This window comes from Macaca thibetana, chromosome 8 (assembly GCF_024542745.1).
Source record: "Macaca thibetana thibetana isolate TM-01 chromosome 8, ASM2454274v1, whole genome shotgun sequence".
Taxonomy (NCBI): Eukaryota; Metazoa; Chordata; class Mammalia; order Primates; family Cercopithecidae; genus Macaca; species Macaca thibetana.
The window spans coordinates 96,864,283-96,883,094 of NC_065585.1; the positions used below are offsets into that span (position 1 = coordinate 96,864,283).

At 41.3% G+C, this 18,812-nt stretch overlaps 1 protein-coding gene and 1 long non-coding RNA gene across 5 annotated transcripts in view; one reads left to right on the forward strand and one right to left on the reverse strand.

Moving 5' to 3' along the window:
* LOC126960794 (uncharacterized) overlaps positions 1-18,812 on the reverse strand; it is a 114,934-nt gene that overhangs the window by 69,437 nt on the left and 26,685 nt on the right. The window lies entirely within an intron of this gene.
* The window catches only part of PRKDC (protein kinase, DNA-activated, catalytic subunit), a 189,509-nt gene that overhangs the window by 51,120 nt on the left and 119,577 nt on the right, over positions 1-18,812 (forward strand). For all 4 annotated transcript variants that reach the window (XM_050800346.1, XM_050800348.1, XM_050800347.1 and 1 more), the window contains exons 26-32: positions 3,580-3,687; positions 5,750-5,976; positions 7,765-7,859; positions 9,695-9,794; positions 10,962-11,095; positions 14,564-14,812; positions 17,757-17,980. In XM_050800346.1, coding sequence (XP_050656303.1) covers positions 3,580-3,687; positions 5,750-5,976; positions 7,765-7,859; positions 9,695-9,794; positions 10,962-11,095; positions 14,564-14,812; positions 17,757-17,980 — 1,137 coding nt within the window. The remainder of the gene's footprint in view (positions 1-3,579; positions 3,688-5,749; positions 5,977-7,764; positions 7,860-9,694; positions 9,795-10,961; positions 11,096-14,563; positions 14,813-17,756; positions 17,981-18,812) is intronic.

Consider the following 18,812-nt stretch of genomic DNA (forward strand, 5'->3'; position numbering starts at 1 on the left):
AAGGAAGAGAGTCTTTGTCACAAGTGAAGAAACTAATTGTAAATCAATAAGATTTGGAAGGAAAAGCAAACTGTAAATAAATTACAGAAAAATGTAATGACTACATAGTTGTCTGTGTATGTCTTTAGGTCTTTAGGTCTTTTTTGTTGATAACACATCAGTTTATAATATAAAAATGTTCAAAGATAAAAATGAACCTTCACGTCACCCCTTTCACATGCTTGTTCCCTGGGAAAAGATGTTAGATCCTCTGGAAAGTCTGGAGAATGTCTTTGTAATAACACATCTTGACATGTGCATAGATGTTTTGTTAAGAAAAAGTAGACTCGTAGCATTTCAAATCGTTTTCTTCTGTGTGCAGTGTGATTTCTGCTCCTTGGATGGATTTCATTACCGTTCCATAATCGGCATCCTTCTGTGTCTTTCTATAAAGTTTGTACAGATAGGGAGATACATAAAAGTGTTAATGTATTGATAGTTTTGACCTTATAAATGTTTAAGACTACTGAATGGCACAAAACCAACATTGTAACATATACATAACGTGCAACATACTACTGAAGAAATCAGATTTAAAAGCAGACAAATGTATAAAGAAAAAAATAGGCAGCTCATAAAAGAAGAAATGTAAATGGCCGATGGAATGTATCTTAAAATAGTCAACCTTTTCGTAAACAAGGAACTTCAAATTAAAATGATTGGCTACTGTCAAGTATTTAAAAGATGGACAATGTTTGGTGTTGCCAAGGGCACAAGGAAAGGACCCTGTGCGTCATGGTTGGTGGGGCAACGCAGGCACAGTGCTCTGCAGCTGGGCTTGGACTGGGTGACCACAGCCCTGGCCTAGCAACTTCCTCACAACAGAGCTGCTTAAACAGTGTGCTCAGGACTCTCCACTCTGCGTGGTAGTCATAATTTAGAAATACTTGCATTTCTAGCAGTAGGGTTCTGCTAGCTGGGTTGTACATCCTTAGTTGAGGTACTGGGCAGCTAGTGAAAACACTGGTAGAGTGCATATGTTTACGTGGAAAGTACTCTAAGAAGAAACCAGGAGCTCTGCCTCCTTGGCAGATTTATTTTTATTTTTACATGTGCATATACACATATTTAAATATATATAAATTGACTGGGGGTCAGGAGTTTGAGACCAGCCTGGCCAACATGGTGAAACCCTGTTCCTACTAAAAATATAAAAATTAGTCGGGCATGGTGGTGGACACCTGTAATCCCAGCTACTTGGGAGACTGAGACAGGAGAATCACTTGAACCCAGGAGTCAGAGGTCGCAATGAGCTGAGATTGCACCACTGCACTCTACCCTGGCCGACAGAGCAAGACTCTGTCTTAAAAAAAAAAAAAAAAAAAAGTATATAAATAAAATATTTTGAAAGTTGACAGTAGTTACCTTTGGGATGTAGGACTGTAGAGGGATGGTTTTCTATAAAGGGGTATGTGTATATTGTATATATATCTAGCTATGTATACATGTATTAAAAAACTTCTGTACTAAGAATAAAACAGTATGATTCTTTTGTGGGGAAAAAAAGTGATGCTTTAAGACCAGGTTAAACTTTCAGACTGAAAGTTAAGACCCTTTCATATTGATTAATCTTCAAAATTGCTTCATAGAGGCCAGTGAAGGTATTGGGGGAAAAATACCTTCAAAGACTGGAAAGACTATTTGGAATAGTCTCTGAGTTGCTTATTCTTAGCCGTGGGACATTTTGCATCATTTTTGAGGTGATATTAACTACAGTATGGACCTCTAATATCAAAGTACTTAATTGGTGAGCTCAATAACTGTGGGGAATAAAGGTTGGCTCAGTGCTCCTATAAAAACCCTGGCCTCTGAGGCAGAAATGTACAGGATACCAGTGTAGGGAGTGTTCGCCTTAACTTACACCACAAGCATTTTACTTTTTTTGACAGAGTCTTACTCTGTCTGGAGTGCAGTGGCACAATCTTGGCTTACTGCAACCTCCACCTCCCAGTTCAAGCGATTTTCCTGCCTTAGCGTCCCAAGTTGCTGGGATTACAGGCGACCACCACCACACCTGGCTAATTTTTGGATTTTTAGCAGAGAAGGGTTTTCACTGTTTTGGCCAGGGTGGTCACAAACTCCTGACCTGAAGTGATCTCCCCTCCTCAGCCTCCCAAAGTGCTGGGATTACAGGCGTGAGCCACCGTGCCTGGCCATTTTAATTTTTTTTTAGATGCGGTGTCCTTCTGTCACCTATGCTGGAGTGCAGTGGCACAATCATAGTTCCCTGCAGCCTCCACCTCCTGGGCCCAAGCCACCCACCCGTCTCAGCCTCCTGAGTAGCTGGGACTACAGGCATGTACCACCATGCCCAGCTAATTAAAAAATAACTTTTTTAGAGACAAGGTCTTGCTATGTTGCCCAGCATGGTCTTGAACTGGCTTCAAAAGACCTTCCTGGCATGGCCTCTCAAAATGCTGGGATTACGGGCATGAACCACTGTGCCTGGCCAGCATTTTACTCTCATGTATAATGAGGATTAAATCTGTAGCAGTTTGTCTAGCTAATTGATTTGATCCACTTCTCTTACTGCCCCAAGATGGCCACATGGTCACACCTCTACCAGGCCACTAGATTACACTTCCAAGCTTCCAGGAAGACAGGATCTCTGCCCTCTTGGGCATGGATTTACTTATCAGAAGGGAGGAGCCCAGGCCTGGAGACATCTTGGATTTTACAAAGCCGGGGAGTACGGGACTTCTGGCTCCTGGAGAGGCTTTCTTTATGTTCCAGAAGATTAGACCTAGGATCCTTTTCATCCCATATCCATAGAGGTTTTTATCCTTCCTTTTGGCAGCAGTGGGAGAGGCAGCTTCCTCTTTGTCCTATATATAAACAGATTAAATCTGTTTTTCTGTGTTCCTCCGCTGTGGTACAGGCTTTGAATTTGTGTATATAGCACATTGATTGGGTTTTCATTGTGTCACCACAATGGGGGACAGTTAGGCTGTGGGGAACCACAGGGTTATTATTTGCTTTGTATAATAGTTGAATGGCGAGGATCTGTCTGTAATCCAGGATATCTTGTGTGCATGTTCAAGATCAAATGAATAAAGATGAGCATTAAAAACCCAACAATATCTATCCTAAATTGTCCTCCCAATCAGAGAAACAGGGAGCTTCAATTGCATATTTTTCTTTGCTGGACTCTTCATCATGGGATTAAACTGGAAAAGGAAACTAATGGGACTGGGGATGGTGGCTCATACCTGTAATCCCTGCACGTTGGGAGGCTGAGGCAGGAGGATCACTTGAGGCCAGGAGTTGAAGGCCAGCCTCGGCAACATAGTGGGACCCTGTCTCTACTAAAAAGAAATTTTAAGTTAACTGGGTGTGGTGGTACATGCCTGTAGTCCTAACTATTCTGGAGGCTGAGGTGGGAGAGGACCACTTGAGCCTGAACTAAAAAAGGAAGCTGGTACAACCATGGTAGTAGTATTGCTTAATTTTATACTGCAAATGGCATTTAAATGGAAATCTTTACAGAGTAACATTTCTTTAACATGAAGGGAATTAACTTTAATGATATTCTTTCTTCAGGTGACAAGGCAGCTGTACGAGCCACTAGTTATGCAGCTGATTCACTGGTTCACTAACAATAAGAAATTTGAAAGTCAGGATACTGTCGCCTTACTAGAAGCTATATTGGTAAGTAATAGTTGATTCTTTTCCTCTTATTCCCATTGATTAGTTGTATTTGATGTTTGTTTATTTATTTATGATTTTGAGACAGAGTCTTACTCAGTCGCCCAGGCTGGAATGCAATGGCATGATCTTGGCTCATTGCAACCTGTGCCTCCCAGGATCAAGCAGTTCTCCTGTCTCATCCTCCTGAATAGCTGGGACTACAGGCGCACTCCACCATGCCTGCTTAATTTTTTGTATTTCAAGTAGAGATGGGGTTTCGCTATGTTGGCCAGGCTAGTTTTACTGCTAACTTCAAGTGATCCACCCACCTCAGCGGTGAGCCGGGCACAGTGGCTCATGCCTGTAATCCAACACTTTGGGGGACCGAGGCAGGCAGGTTGCATGAGCCCAGGAGTTGGAGACCAACCTGGCCAACATGGAGAAACCCTGTCTCTACTAAAAATACAAAAATCAGCTGGGTGTGGTGTTACACACCTGTAGTTCCAGCTCCCCAGGTGGCTTAGGCATGAGAATTACCTCAACCTCGGAGACAAAAGGTTGCAGTGAGCTGAGATTGCATTACTGCACTCCAGCCTGGGCGACAGAGTGAGACTGTCTCAAAAACAAACAAACAATATGAAGAATTTCTGAGCATATCCAGTTTTCTCCTATACTCAGATTCAATAACTAAAGGGCCCTGGAAACAGCAGTTCACCTTTTACACAGAACTCTCTTGACACAGAGAAGCAGCGTCTTAGCATTTGGTCGCCATCTCACTGAGGGCAGAGGCAGTGAGGCCAGCTAAATTCTAGTGTCTTGATGCTTATTTTACTATAATTTTTGAACCTGTGCAAATAAGTTTATGTCACCTGCACAGTCCTGGTTATGCTGCTGGCAGTGTACTCTGAGTATGACCTTTCTTTGTAGTCATGTTAGGGGCAGGGGAGAGTGACTGAACATTCGTTAGGGTGGTGACATAATTAAACCTGTAGTTTAATTCCCTGCAGTGTCTACCAGTGAATCCTACCTATAATAAATACAGTTAGTTAAAATTAATTTATGGCTTATTTGCATTCAGATGGTTTCATTATCATGTTTCTGTTAAGAAGTTTTTATTTTAGTAGTTTTCTGTTTCTTTTCTCCCTTTTGATCCTTGAAGGTAGATTAAGTAAGAGCTTCAGAAAGAAATCTGATAAGTAAAATGAGATAGTTGAGGAAAGAAAAGGTAAAGCAGCAGCGTGAACTCAGTAGCACAGCACTCAAGTGAAGGAGGGCTGTGGGTTTCCTGGTGAGAGCTGCTGTTCCCTGCATCACCATATGGCGCCGGTGACCTCTGCTCTGAGAAGCAGGAAGCACCCTCTTCTCCCATTCCCGTGGCTTGTGTTACCTTTTTGGATTCTAATTACCTCTGCAAGAAAGGATTTGTGTATAGCAAATAACTGGAAGTGTTAGGCAGAACTCTTTTATTTCAGTGTTGAGTGTACATTTTCAAGTTAAACTTTTCCTTTATAGATCTGAGAGAGCGTCATGACTAGAAAGAAACAAAGCATAAAGTAGAATGCATCTCTGTGTGGTCGTTGGTCAAATGTCCATAGCTGTTTTCGGCAGGGCCTTTATGGCGGCTGCTCTTCATGTGTCCATAGGATTTTCCTTTATGGAGCAGTACAGTTTCTTTGGAACTTCTTATTCTCTTTAACTTCAATATGCAAAGCGTCTCGAATGCTGTTATGGGGTAAAATCAACAATCAGAATTCCTCTGAAATTCTTAGGATATAGCCATTTTGTTTTTTTTCAGGGAGGGGAAAGATTGTTTTAATTAAAATTTTCTCTCCCTTCACGGCTTTTCAGTTTACTAATTTGTTTAAAAGAAAATGTTTTCATTATGTCAGAAAGAAATAGTTATATAAGCCTAGATTCTGGATACACTATGGAGATTGGTTTTACTAATGTTTATTTTTTTCTTGACTAGTGCTGTAAATTAATTTTTAACCTACTTTAGTTAGGCTTAGAAATAGACCAAGGGTATTCAGTTGTCAGTGGTTATAAAAATTAGTAAAATCAAGGTCTCTTTGTTTTGTTTCAGGATGGAATTGTGGACCCTGTTGACAGTACTTTAAGAGATTTTTGTGGTCGGTGTATTCGAGAATTCCTTAAATGGTCCATTAAGCAAACAACACCACAGCAGCAGGAGAAGAGTCCAGTAAACACCAAATCGCTTTTCAAGCGACTTTACAGCCTTGCGCTTCACCCTAATGCTTTCAAGAGGCTGGGAGCGTCACTCGCCTTTAATAATATCTACAGGGAATTCAGGTTTGTAAAGCTACACCACAGGGAAGAGAAACTTGTGGTTTTGAAAAGTGACTTGGAGTTTCACTCTGTGTATTTGTGTGTCATATATCCTGCATTTAGTAAGTAATTATATGCTGGATGCTGTGCTGTCTTCTGAAAATTAAAAACTGAATTAAAATTCAGTTTGCACTCCAGAAGCTTGGAAACTGCTGAGAAATGCATATAAACACTGTCTCAGCCATTTTGGAAATGCAACAAAAGACGCACATACAGGGGCTTTGGGTTTCTCAGAGGAGGAGTAGCTAATCCGGGGTGAGCAGATAAGCTGTGGCCTCTTGCTAGGGTTTATATTGGAAATGAGACTTAAAGGATAAATGGAAGTCAGCCAAGGCATTTTAGATCAAAGTTAGTGGGGTGGTGGGGGGTAGAGATAAGAAACAGGAAGGTGTCTGAGGCGATAAAGGCCTTTGAGGTTTGGAGGCAGGTGTTGTGAGGCTGGTGAGGAGGGCTCTGCCTGCAGTAGCAAGGAGCGTAGGTCACCTCTAGTGACAGAGGGTCTGTGGAATAGTGGGTGCAGGGAGAGATGCATTTAGATTTCCTCCTAAAATCCACTTGCTGGCAGCTGTGTAGAAGGTGGGTCTGAGTAGACTGAAGACTGGGACACCAGTGAAGAGGCCATTTCAGAGGTCCAAGAAAAAAGACAAGTGGTCACTGACCTAAGGTAGTGGTGTTCATTCATTCATCCAGCATTCCTTATTAGGAATATTGTGTACCACATTTACCTGTGTAACTTCACATCCTGCACATGTACCCCTGAACTTAAAAGTTGAAGGAAAAAAAAATGATGTGCCAGGCCTGTGCCCATGTTCAAGGTATAACGATACAGCCCTTCATGAGGGTTACATTTCAGAAGGACATGTAGATAATAGCCACACAGGCAAATGAGCAGTTCTGCAGACTCAAGGGACAGAGGCACTGGTGTGGAAACAGAGCGTGTGTTGCCTCTTTGGTTCATGTAGCTTTTTCTTGAGGAAGTATCTTTGAGAAGTATTTTAGGTTGTTTCATGGTTTTTCTTTTTTGTTGTTGTTGTTCTTTTGTTTTTGGAGATGGAGTCTTGCTCTGTTACCCAGGCTGGAGTGCAATGGCGTGATCTCGGCTTGCTGCAACCTCTGCTTCCCGGGTTCAAGCGATTTGCCTGCCTCAGTCTTCTGAGTAGCTGAGATTACAGGCGCCCACCACTACACCTGGCTAATTTTTGTATTTTTAGTAGAGACGGGGTTTCACCATGTTAGTCAGGCTGGTCTTGAACTCCTGATCTCAGGTGATCCCCGCCTCAGCCCCCCAAAATTCTGGGATTGCAGGTGTGAGCCACGTGCCTGTTTCATGTTTTAAAACACTGAGCCCTTTTATTCTTTTTTGTCTGAGACAGGGTCTTGCTCTGTTGCTCAGGCTGGAGTGCGGTGGCGGGATCATGACTCACTGCAGCCTCAACCTCATGAGCTCAAGTGGTCCTCCTGCCTCAGCCTCCCCGGTAGCTGGGACCACAGGTGTGCACCACTGCACCCAACTAATTTTTTTTTTTTAATTATTTGTAGAGACAGGGTGTCACTTTGTTGCCCAGGCTGGTCTCGAACTCCAGGGCTCAAGTGATCTTTATAGGCACGCGCCACCACACGCAGCTGAGCCTTTAAAAAAAAAAAAAAAAAAAAAATTTAATTAATGTGTGCCTTCTTTAATTCCATTCCTTTTCTTTGTCCTTTCTGCTTTATTGTTTTCTTAGGCGAGGTTTCCTATTCTTTATTTTTCAGGGAAGAAGAGTCTCTGGTGGAACAGTTTGTGTTTGAAGCCTTGGTGATATACATGGAGAGTCTGGCCTTAGCACATGCAGATGAGAAGTCCTTAGGTACATTTCGCTTCAGTGTTCTGTCTGCCTTACAGGTCTGAAAAGTTTCCCCAATGAGGAGTTAAGGCTCGTGTGATTCTCTTATAAGGCTTCCCCCCCTCCAAGAGTTCTATAAATTAATAAATGTGAAGAGAAGATAAGCCCCTTCAGTGCCTCAAATCCAGCTTGTTAATGATTTTTTCATGCCCTCATTCTCTTTGACTCACCATATACTCCTGGTGGCCATTGAGCTTGACCCTGGTTGGTTGCAGATCCTGCCCAGGGCAGGGGAGACAACGAAGCCAGTCAGACACTATGATGCTATGATGTGATGACAGAACATGGAAAATGTACAGATATGGTGCTGAAGAAGCTGGATGTGATAACCACAGAGATGTGGTCAGTGCTTCTGCACTCAACTCGTGATCGTTTAGAAAGTAGAAAGTGGGTCTCATTACAGGACTGTGATAAAGTTGTGTCATCCATGATGAAAGAATATTATAAAGATACCAAGTCAGAAGTAGGCTAAAATAGCTAAGAGAGTAATAAATGATTATAACTAAATTCTATACAAGAAGCTTTTAGGAACTACGTAGAGTTGTTGAGCTAGAAGACTTCTTAACTCCCTGTTGGTGATGTAGTTGGGGCGCAGAGGCCCAGGCATGTCAGTGACTGAGAGGGCCACACAGCTGTGCCAGGACTCTATCACTGATACAAGTCTTGACTTATTTTATTTTATTTTATCTTATTTTATATCTTATTTTATCTTATTTTATTTTATTTGTTTATTTTTTGTGATGGGGTTTTCCTCCTGTCCCCCAGACTGGAGTGCAATGGTGCGATCTCAGCTCACTGCAACCTTCACTTCCTGGGTTCAAGTGATTCTCCTGCCTCAGTCTCCTGAGTAGCTGAGATTACAGGGGCCTGCCACCACGCCTGGCTAATTTCTGTATTTTTAGTAGAGATGTTTCTCCATGTTAGCCTGGCTGGTCTATAACTCCTGACCTTATGTGATCCACCTGCCTCAGCCTCCCAAAATGCTGGGATTACAGGCGTGAGCCACTGCACCCGGCAACTTTGTTTATTTTTTAAAAAGACAAACTGAGCTCTGTTATCCTTCATGTTGATAGTCTACTGTGGGCAAAAATGTTTAAAATTTAGTCCTCATTGTCAAATAGCTTAAATTTGCTTTATCTAGATTTCCCATATAGGTGAATTTTTTCAATAAGTGAAACTTTTTTTGTGATCACTGACATATTTAAAAAAACATAGAAAGAAAACTTTTTCTTGGTGACACAGGTCAAAATAAGATGTATAAGGCTCCTTTCCTAAATAATTCCAGACTTCTCTGGGTGACTTCACCATCTTACCTCTGTTGTCCTTCTCCAGAGGCTATATTACTAAACGATACCATAGTTTATCCTGCGTAGGAAGGGAGGTCAAAGGACTTATACCCCTTTAAAATAGCCACAAATTGAAGTCCACAGGCTCTGGCCTGGTATGTGGGTTTTGTAATACCTGCAAGGTCTGTTCCATTTCAGGTCCATTAGGAGAAGCTGTGCTTTGGGTGGCCGAGATGGTGGTGGTACAGTTTCTAGTTAGGTGTGGCATTGCTTTGTGTGTGTGTGTGCATACCATGCTATCCTGTAGTCTTAAATACGGGTTTTGTGTTCATTTTTGAATATGAAATGTGAACCGTTTATCTAAATTTATTGTTCTTAGGGATGAAAGCATTAAATCTATAGTAAAATTACCTTTTCAGTTAAAAATTTAGGCCAACAAATTTATAATACAGATTTAATAATAATCAACTATATATGCCTTCTTTGGAAATATGTCTTTGTACTTGAGAACAGGTACAATTCAACAGTGTTGTGATGCCATTGATCACCTATGCCGCATCATTGAAAAGAAGCATGTTTCTTTAAACAAAGCAAAGAAACGACGTTTGCCACGGTAGGTGATCTTGCTTCCTTTTCCGTCTTTTCCCACAACATAAAACTAATTCTCAGCTAATAAAGGACAACCTGGGATGGATCTGTGGAAGTATAAGGAATTACTTCCTAAACAAGGAATGTGTAGAAGTACGAAGAGTTCGTTTTCAAAAAACGTTAAAAAGCTTTGTGTTTGAAAATACTTGATTTAAGGGATAAGGTGTAAGGTATTTGATCTGGGTTGAGATAGTAGATACAAATTGAAAATTAGTTTTGTAATGGACGTTTTATTTAATATGCACTAATTTTGAATATGTTTTGATGTGGATGATTTGACTAGAATATGCATGAACCATTCAGTAAATTTTGAAGTGTATGAACTGAATGTTCAAATAGTAATATCTTGACAGACATGGAATTATAAAATTAGAAAATGAAACTGCTTAGAGCCAAGGCTGGGGTGTTGGCCAGTGGTTTCCAGTTTTTGCCCTTATTCCATCCCAGTAGTGTTGCTTTCTTCAATAGGGTGAGTGCCCTCCATGAGCCCCTCCAGATCTCTGCAGGGTGTCTGGGGACGTCTATTGTCCATGATAGTGACTACCACTCTGGAGAAGCACAATTCTGTGTGTGAACTGGATTAATATTTTCTCTGTTGTTTTAAAGTTGATTCTTCCAGATTCTACTATTAACTTACGGTGTCGGTTTAATTCATTGGTTCTAACTTGAGCATGCATTAGAATTGCCTGGAGATCTAGTTAAAACACAGATCGCTGGGCTGGCCCCACCCTTAATTTCTGTGTACACCTGGGGTAGGGCCAGATAATTTGCATTTGTAACAAGTGCACAGGTAATGTTGGAACAGCTGTCCAGGGACCACACTTTGAGAAGCACTGCTTTACAAGGTACGTTGCAAAGGAAACGTGAAAATACTTAGTGCTGTTCTTTTAAGGAGAACTTTTTAATTTTTCCCCACATGAAAAAATGAACATGAGCAGCATTTAGGACCCCTTTCACCTATGTTATTTTGATTGCACTCTAATTATAATAAATTAAAAATAAGTTGAATGCCTTTTAGTGAGGTTTCTACGTGTATCTGTGTGATAAAGATGACTTTATGATTTCTAGAGCCTTGGTAGCTGAATGTTGCATGTTGGAGAGGGACTAATGACAGTATGCTGTCTCTCTGCAGAGGATTTCCACCTTCCACGTCATTGTGTTTACTGGATCTGGTCAAGTGGCTTTTAGCTCATTGTGGGAGGCCCCAGACAGAATGTCGACACAAATCCATTGAACTCTTTTATAAATTCGTTCCTTTATTGCCAGGTATGGTAATCTATATGTCTTTAATTTTACTACAGTTTGCTTTATTATCCCATTTAAAAGAAGCAAAGAAGAATTGAGTAATTGGGTGATCATTGCAGTTAACATGATATTCAGTTAAGATTCAGAATGTTAACAGTTGATGAGTTAATGCAGTTCTATTTCAGCATGTGATTAATAAGAAATTGCCAGCATCCTAAGTCTGAATAATCTCAAATCATTATGATGTTAAAGGAAAGCAGTGAACCTGTGCTTTTCAGTAATTGCTAAACCATTAAACTGCTTACAGACTGAAATAATTTCTCAGGAATAAATGTGTTGTTCAGTTTTGTCCATTAAGTCCATACCCAGGTTTGATAGCTTGGGAGTGGGGAAGCTGTGCTCAGGACAGATCAGGTCCTGCCTTCCCCCATTGTGGGCTGTCACAGCCCCATGCCATGCGTGGAGAGCGCCTCGGGTGAGATGGGTGCGCTGGTTCCTTGGCAAAAGTTGGAGTGGAGTTCTCTCTGGGCTTTTTCTTCATGGAACAAGAGGAAAAAAGTTACTTTAATAATTTCCGGGCTTCTAAAACTTAGAAGGACTCTAATTTTTGTTATACTATAGGATATATTAGAATGTTATATACTACATATTATATACTATAGAGTATGTTTAAATACATACTATAATTGAGTTCAATTATTTTATATACGCTATATAAAGTGTAAATTTACTGTACTATATCATTTTACATACATAATAGAAATGTGTATCTGTGTTTTAATTTAGATAATTATTTAGAAAACATTAGCATTTAAAAAAAAATTTTTTTCCCCCCGAGACAGAGTCTTGCTCTGTCGCCCAGGCTAGAATGCAATGGCACCATCTTGGCTCACTGCAGCCTCTGCGTCCTGGGTTCAAGCAATTCTCCTGCCTCAGCCTCCTGAGTAGCTGGGATTACAGGCGTGTGCTACCATGCCAGGCTAAGTTTTGTATTTTTAGTAGAGACAGGGTTTCACTGTGTTGGCCAGTCTGGTCTCAAACTCCTGACCTTGTAATCTGCCAGCCTCTGCCTCCCAAAGTGCTGGGATTGCAGGCATGAGCCACTACGCCTGGCCTAGCATTTTCAGTTTGCTTAATGTGTTTAGCTAACAGTTTTTTTGTTTTTGTTTTTGTTTTTTTTATATTAAGTCATTCTCACAGCAGCCTTGTGAAATTTCTCATTGAAGAGTAGACCAGTGGCTGGGGAAGGGCTGGAGGGCAGTGGGAGGCACTTTTCCTATATTTAGTAGAAATCGAGACCCTGATAGCATGTTGGTAGAGCTGCTTATGGGCAGACCACTATCTCACATTGAGTCTGTGACTCTGGTAGTGCATGGGATTTCTTGTGTCCTCAGCTGTATTGACCACAGGCATTTCTAGTGCTATTCTCTTCTAAGTTGCCTATGATACGGACCTCATGTATTCTGGACTAAATAGAGTTCCACCTCTCAGAATTGATTTTGTTGGACAAAGGCTTCTAGGTAGTAGGTGAGCCTTGCCCTTCTTCCAACAGGTAATTTGTGTAACATTAAGGAGCCTTCCTTGATTTATCTCTTCTGTGGCCTTCCAGGGTGTAACCACCTTTCTCCTTTGGTATTTTATCCCCCAGTGGGTATTTTTGTTTTCTTTTATTTTTTTCCTTTTCAGTTTTAGAGACAGAGTCTCACTATGTTGTCCAGGCTAGACACAAACTTCTAGGCTCATGTGGTCCTCCTGTCTCAACTTCCTTAGTAGCTGGTACTGCAGGTGTGCAGCACCTGTTTGTTTTTAAGAGACAGGGTCTCACTCTTTTGCCCAGGCTAGGTTGCAGTGACATGATTATAGTTCACTGCAGCCATAAACTGAGCTTAAGTGATCCTCCTGCCTCAGCCTCATGAGTAGCTGGGAACACAGGCGTGGCTACCAGGCCTGGCTAATTTTAAAGTTTGTTTTATAGAGGTAGGGTCTTGGTATTAATATGTTGCCCAGGCTAGTCTTGAGTCCTGACCCCAAGCAGTCTTCCTGCCTTGGCTTCCCAAAGTGCTGGGATTACAGGTGTGAGCCATTGCATCTAGCTTCCTTTAGTTGTTTTTAAGTGTCTGTATCAGGTGTCTCTTTAGCTCACTGTGTAGCAGTAGTCCTGGGTACATGAACACCCAGATCAGTAGGACTTGACGACAGGTGCAGGGTTGTCTCTCTGACGTGTGTCCAAGAGAGACAGCTCCTGGTGGCTTCTGAATACTGAGACTCAGTGTGGCCCAGGCCCAGAAATAGCAGGTCTTCAGTGGAGACCAAGGAAGAAGTAGGGCTGGGCAGGCTCCCCAACCCCAAGCGTGCTTGTCTGCGTCTTCAGCTTCTCTCTCTAGTTGTGATGTTCCCTTGGCTGCTCTTTCTCGATCTGCCTTTCTGTGTCCTTTCTATCATTTTCCTTCTGTCGCTCTTGAGGTAAAATTTAAATACCTTACTATTTATTTTTTGCTCATTATTACAGATTTCTTTGTCTCCTCTTAGTGAAAATAACAGAACATTACAGAATATTCCTCCTCTTAATATACAAAATGTTCTCTCTCTTTTTTTTTTTTTTTGAGACCGAGTCTCACTCTGTAGCTGAGGATGGAGTGCAGTGGCGTGATACTGGCTCACTGCAACCTCCCCTCGTTTAAGTAGTTCTCCTGCCTCAGCCTCCTGAGTAGCTGGGACCACAAGCGCGCACCGCCATGCCTGGCTGATTTTTGTATTTTTAGTGGAGATGGGGTTTCACCATGTTGGCCAGGCTGGTCACGAACTCTTGACCTCAAGTGATCTGCCTATCTCAGCCTCCCAAAGTGCTGGGATTATAGATCTGAGCCACCACCCCCAGCCGAATGTTCTCTTTTTAATACGTCAGAGATAACGTTTTGAATTCTTCATTGGAGTCAGAATGATTTGACATTTTCGGTGCTACTGATTTCAGAGCATACAAAATGCAGTTTTATGTATTTGTCTTTTCAATTTAGAAGAAGTTTAATATTTAAAAGAAAATTCCTTGGAAAAAACAGCTTATTGGATTCTCTTATTTAACAAACGCTGCACTTATGTGTGGTAGATGTTATTCTAAGCACATGTTCAAATATTAACTCCTTTAATTCTGCTAATCTTTGTAACTGTCCAAGAGGTAGATATTATTGTTCTCATTTGCAAATACTGTTTTGTGACTTAAAGGAATAATGATTTTTAAATAAAAAGGCAGGGGAAAGAGTATTAGTATGCAGCTACTCCAAATGGTGTCCAACTATTTTTATAATGTTTAAGGAACCTGAAGAGAATGGCTGTGTTGGAAATACATTCTTGGAAGTTATTACAGTGAAACAAATTGAATGCATAGTAAAATGAAAAAAAATTGTCCCATATCATTTTGAAATTTTAGGTACGAAGATTAGATTAAAGAAATGTAGGTATGTGTGTGTATTTTAATTTTGTTTCTTTTTAAAGGCAACAGATCCCCTAATTTGTGGCTGAAAGATGTTCTCAAGGAAGAAGGTGTCTCTTTTATCATCAACACCTTTGAAGGGGGCGGTTGTGGCCAGCCCTCAGGCATCCTGGCCCAGCCCACCCTCTTGCACCTGCGGGGGCCATTCAGCCTGCAGACCACGCTGTGCTGGCTGGACCTGCTCCTGGCTGCGCTGGAGTGCTACAACACTTTCATTGGCGAGAGAATTGTGGGAGCGCTCCAGGTCTTGGGTAGGTCACCCTTGCCTCCTGCTGGTGTATGTCATGCTGCCAGGGTCACCCTTGGCAGAGGCTCTGCCAGGTCAGAATCCCAGCGACATGACAATAGGTGCTGTGCGGCCGCCTTGCCCGTGCTTTCATGTCACCTTACCACGAGGGTTCCTTCCTTCACACTTCAAAGTTGACAAATACAGTTTTTCTCATAGTTTTATATAATTGAAAAAGTTATACTTTCTGGTGTGTTGTAAATGTTGACATTTTAAATACACAAAACTGTATTACTTTAAAAAAATGTATTCCATGAACAATAAATACTGTAGCAGTTTTATATACAGCATCATTGGCTTTAAATTATAGCTGCTTTATTGGAAATTTTGCAGAGTCCCTGAATTCATATTATCGTTTCATACCCTTGAAATGATTTTATCCTAAAGTATTAAGTTTTTTTGCTTAAGATTTTACTATATCCCTATCTATGTCTTTTTAATGAAAAGATGTATATGTTTAAAGATTCCTTGGCTGGGTGCAGTGGCTCTTTCCTGTAATCCCAGGACTTTGGGAAGCCAAGGCAGGAGGATCACTTGAGCCCAGGAGTTTGAGACCAGCCTGGGCAACATGGCGAGACACTATCTCTACAAAAAATACAAAAGTTAGTCAGGCGTGGTGATGCACAGCTGTGATCCCAGCTGCTAGGGAGTCTGAAGTGGGAGGATCGCTTGAGCCTGGAAGGTTGAGGCTATAGTGAACCGTGATTGTGCCACTGTACTCTGGCCTGGGCAATAGAGTGAGACCCTGTCTCAAAAAAAATTTTTCTTCTGTGTTATGATTACGTTTATTATTAGTGCACATTACATTTTTTACTGCCACAACAAATATAAAAATTTTGATAATTGTTACATATAAACTGTAAAATTATGTGGTTGGAATTCTATTTTTGTATGTATAGATTTTAGTATTAAAAAAACTTGTTCATGGCTGGACGTGGTGACTCACACCTGTAATCCCAGCACTTTGGGAGGCTGAGGCAGACACATCACTTGAAGTCAGGAGTTTGAAACCAGTCTGGCCAACATGGAGAAACCCCATATCTACTAAAAATGCAAAAATTAGCCAGGCGTGGTGGCAGGTCCCTGTTAATCCCAGCTACTCGGGAGGCTGAGGCAAAAGAAACGTTTGAACCCTGGAGGCGGAGGTTGCAGTGAGCCGAGATCACACCAGTGCACTCCAGTGACTCTGTCTCAGAAAATAAAACAAAACAAACTTGTTCACTTAAATAAGTGCCATATTTGATTTATTCTAAAATGTACATTTTCCCATATTTAACAGATCCATGGTTGCAGTGTGTCTTACAATCCAATATTCTGTTGGATTCAAGGATATCTGGTTTTTGAGAATAATTCTTTTTTTTTTTTTTTGGAAATGGAGTCTCTATCGCCCAGACTGGAGTGCAATGGCACGTTCTCGGCTCACTGCAAGCTCCACATCCCGGGATCATGCCATTCTCCTGCCTCAGCCTCCCGAGTAGCTGGGACTACAGGTGCCCACCACTGTGCCCAGCTAATTTTTTGTATTTTTAGTAGAGACGGGGTTTCACTGTGTTAGTCAGGATGGTCTCTATCTCCTGACCTTGTGATCCGCCCACCTTGGCCTCCCAAAGTGCTGGGATTACAGGCGGGAACCACGGCGCCTGGCTGAGAGTAATTCTTAATGTAAGTTATCTCAGTTCTTGGAATACATCAAAATGCATGTTATCAAAATTATTTTTAATGAGATCAGTTGACAGTTTGACTTTCCTTAAATTATGTTGGAAACAAAGAATTAGAAACTGTGAGACTTACAAAAAGGCTTTCTTTTTTTTTTGAGACGGAGTCTGGCTCTGTTGCCCAGGCTGGAGTGCAGTGGCCGGATCTCAGCTCACTGCAAGCCCCGCCTCCCGGCTTCACGCCATTCTCCTGCCTCAGCCTCCCGAGTAGCTGGGAGTACAGGCGCCCGCCACCTCGCCCGGCTAATTTTTTTTGTATTTTAGTAGAGACGGGGTTTCACCGTGTTAGCCAGGATGGTCTCGATCTCCTGACCTCATGATCCGCCCGTCTCGGCCTCCCAAAGTGCTGGGATTACAGGCTTGGGCCACCGCACCTGGCCGAGACTTACAAAAAGGCTTTCTTACTCAATCATTGCCTTTACTCTTTCAACAGTATACAAGTATTTTAAATTGTCCCTTGGTTCTCTGAAGGGCTGTGCACCTTGGAGTAATAAACTATAGTTAGACTGGAGAGAGGTGAGGGTGGGTCTGTCTTTCCTTAAGCAGGAGAGTCCTGATGAACAGGCTGAGAAGGGAAAGGAGAACCAGCTCCAGGGTGTTTTCAGACAAATGAGTTTTATGACAAAGCCCTTTTGAGGATGGATCTGAAAGTTGATTAAGACGACTGGTTTCCGTCCACGCCTGCTTGAAGACTGCTCCATAATTTGTTTCTGTCCTTTGAAGGACAGGATTTTTTATTTTTTCATTATTAATAGCATTCATTATTAATAACAGTGCTAAAAAGAACATTCTTACAACCACATCTCTGCAATTCTGCAGTCATTTCGTTAGGTTAAAATTTCAGTGCTGGATCAAAGCATAATGAGTTTTTAAACATTTGATAGAAATTGGCATGCATATTTTTAAAAACTTGGTATGAATTGCCAAATCGCCTTTTAAAATGATCATATTAATTTATCTTCTCACATATAATGTTTGAGAATAAAGACCTGACCTTCCATCAGTGTGTCCTTTTGATATGAGAAGCAATAACTGCCACTTTATTCAGCTATTATTAAGCTGTTTGTTTCTTTTGAAAAATTTTGAATTTTTACTGAACGTATGTCATACCTATACTTACAGAAGCAATTTTATATTAATCTTAGTGGAGTTGAAAGGAAGCATATATTAATATTTTATTATAATTGCTTCTAGGTACTGAAGCCCACTCTTCACTTTTGAAAGCAGTGGCTTTCTTTTTAGAAAGCATTGCCATGCATGACATTATAGCAGCAGAAAAGTGCTTTGGCACTGGGGCAGCAGGTGACAGACCAAGCCCCCAAGAGGGAGAAAGGTACAACTACAGCAAATGCACCATTGTGGTCCGGATTATGGAGTTCACCACGACTCTGCTGAACACCTCCCCAGAAGGATGGAAGGTAGGCTGCTCTGTTAATTTGAGGTCAGTTATTGTTACTAGAAAACTGCTTCAAAGGTTTCTATTAGAAGGGATTTTGGCTTAAAAAAATTATTATGGTTATTATTATTATTATTATTTTTCGTCCTCTCAACCCAGCTTTTCCTGACTTCGGGAAGAACCAGGAAGAGAAGGCCAGGTTTTGGCTTTTCTAAAACTACATTCTCAGAAGAGTTATCTGTCAAAATAAATTTGTCAAGTTATTTTAGTTGACAAAAACTGTATTTATGTTATACAGCATGATGTTTTGATATGGTTTGCCTTGTGGAATGGCTAAATCAAGCTAATTAACGTATCTGTTACCTCACATATGTAACATTTTTTGTGATGAGAACTTTTAAATCTATATTCTTAGCAATTTGCAAAATTACAATGCATCGTTAATAACTACAGTCATCATGGTGAATGATCTATCGAAAATCATGAAACTTTGCATGTCCTTCAGAGTTTCATTGTGTGAATAAAAATACAAAGTAGTTTTTTCTAATTGTTTTATTGGATGCTATATTTTATGCTATGATCAAACGTTTACCTTAGGAGACACATACTAGCAAATATTTATAGATTTATCCATGAGGCTTATTGTGTAAACACACTCCAGTCAGTTCATTCAGGGAATCTCTGCCAGGCACCTATGGCACACCAGGCCCTGGGATGCAGCAGTGTCCTGAGTCAGGAGCTGGGAAACCCTGTGCATGGACACAGCCCCACCTGCTGCCTGCTCCGTAGATAAAGCTATATAGGAGCATGGCTGCGCGCCTCTCTCCACCTGTTGTCTGTGCTGCTTTCTTATC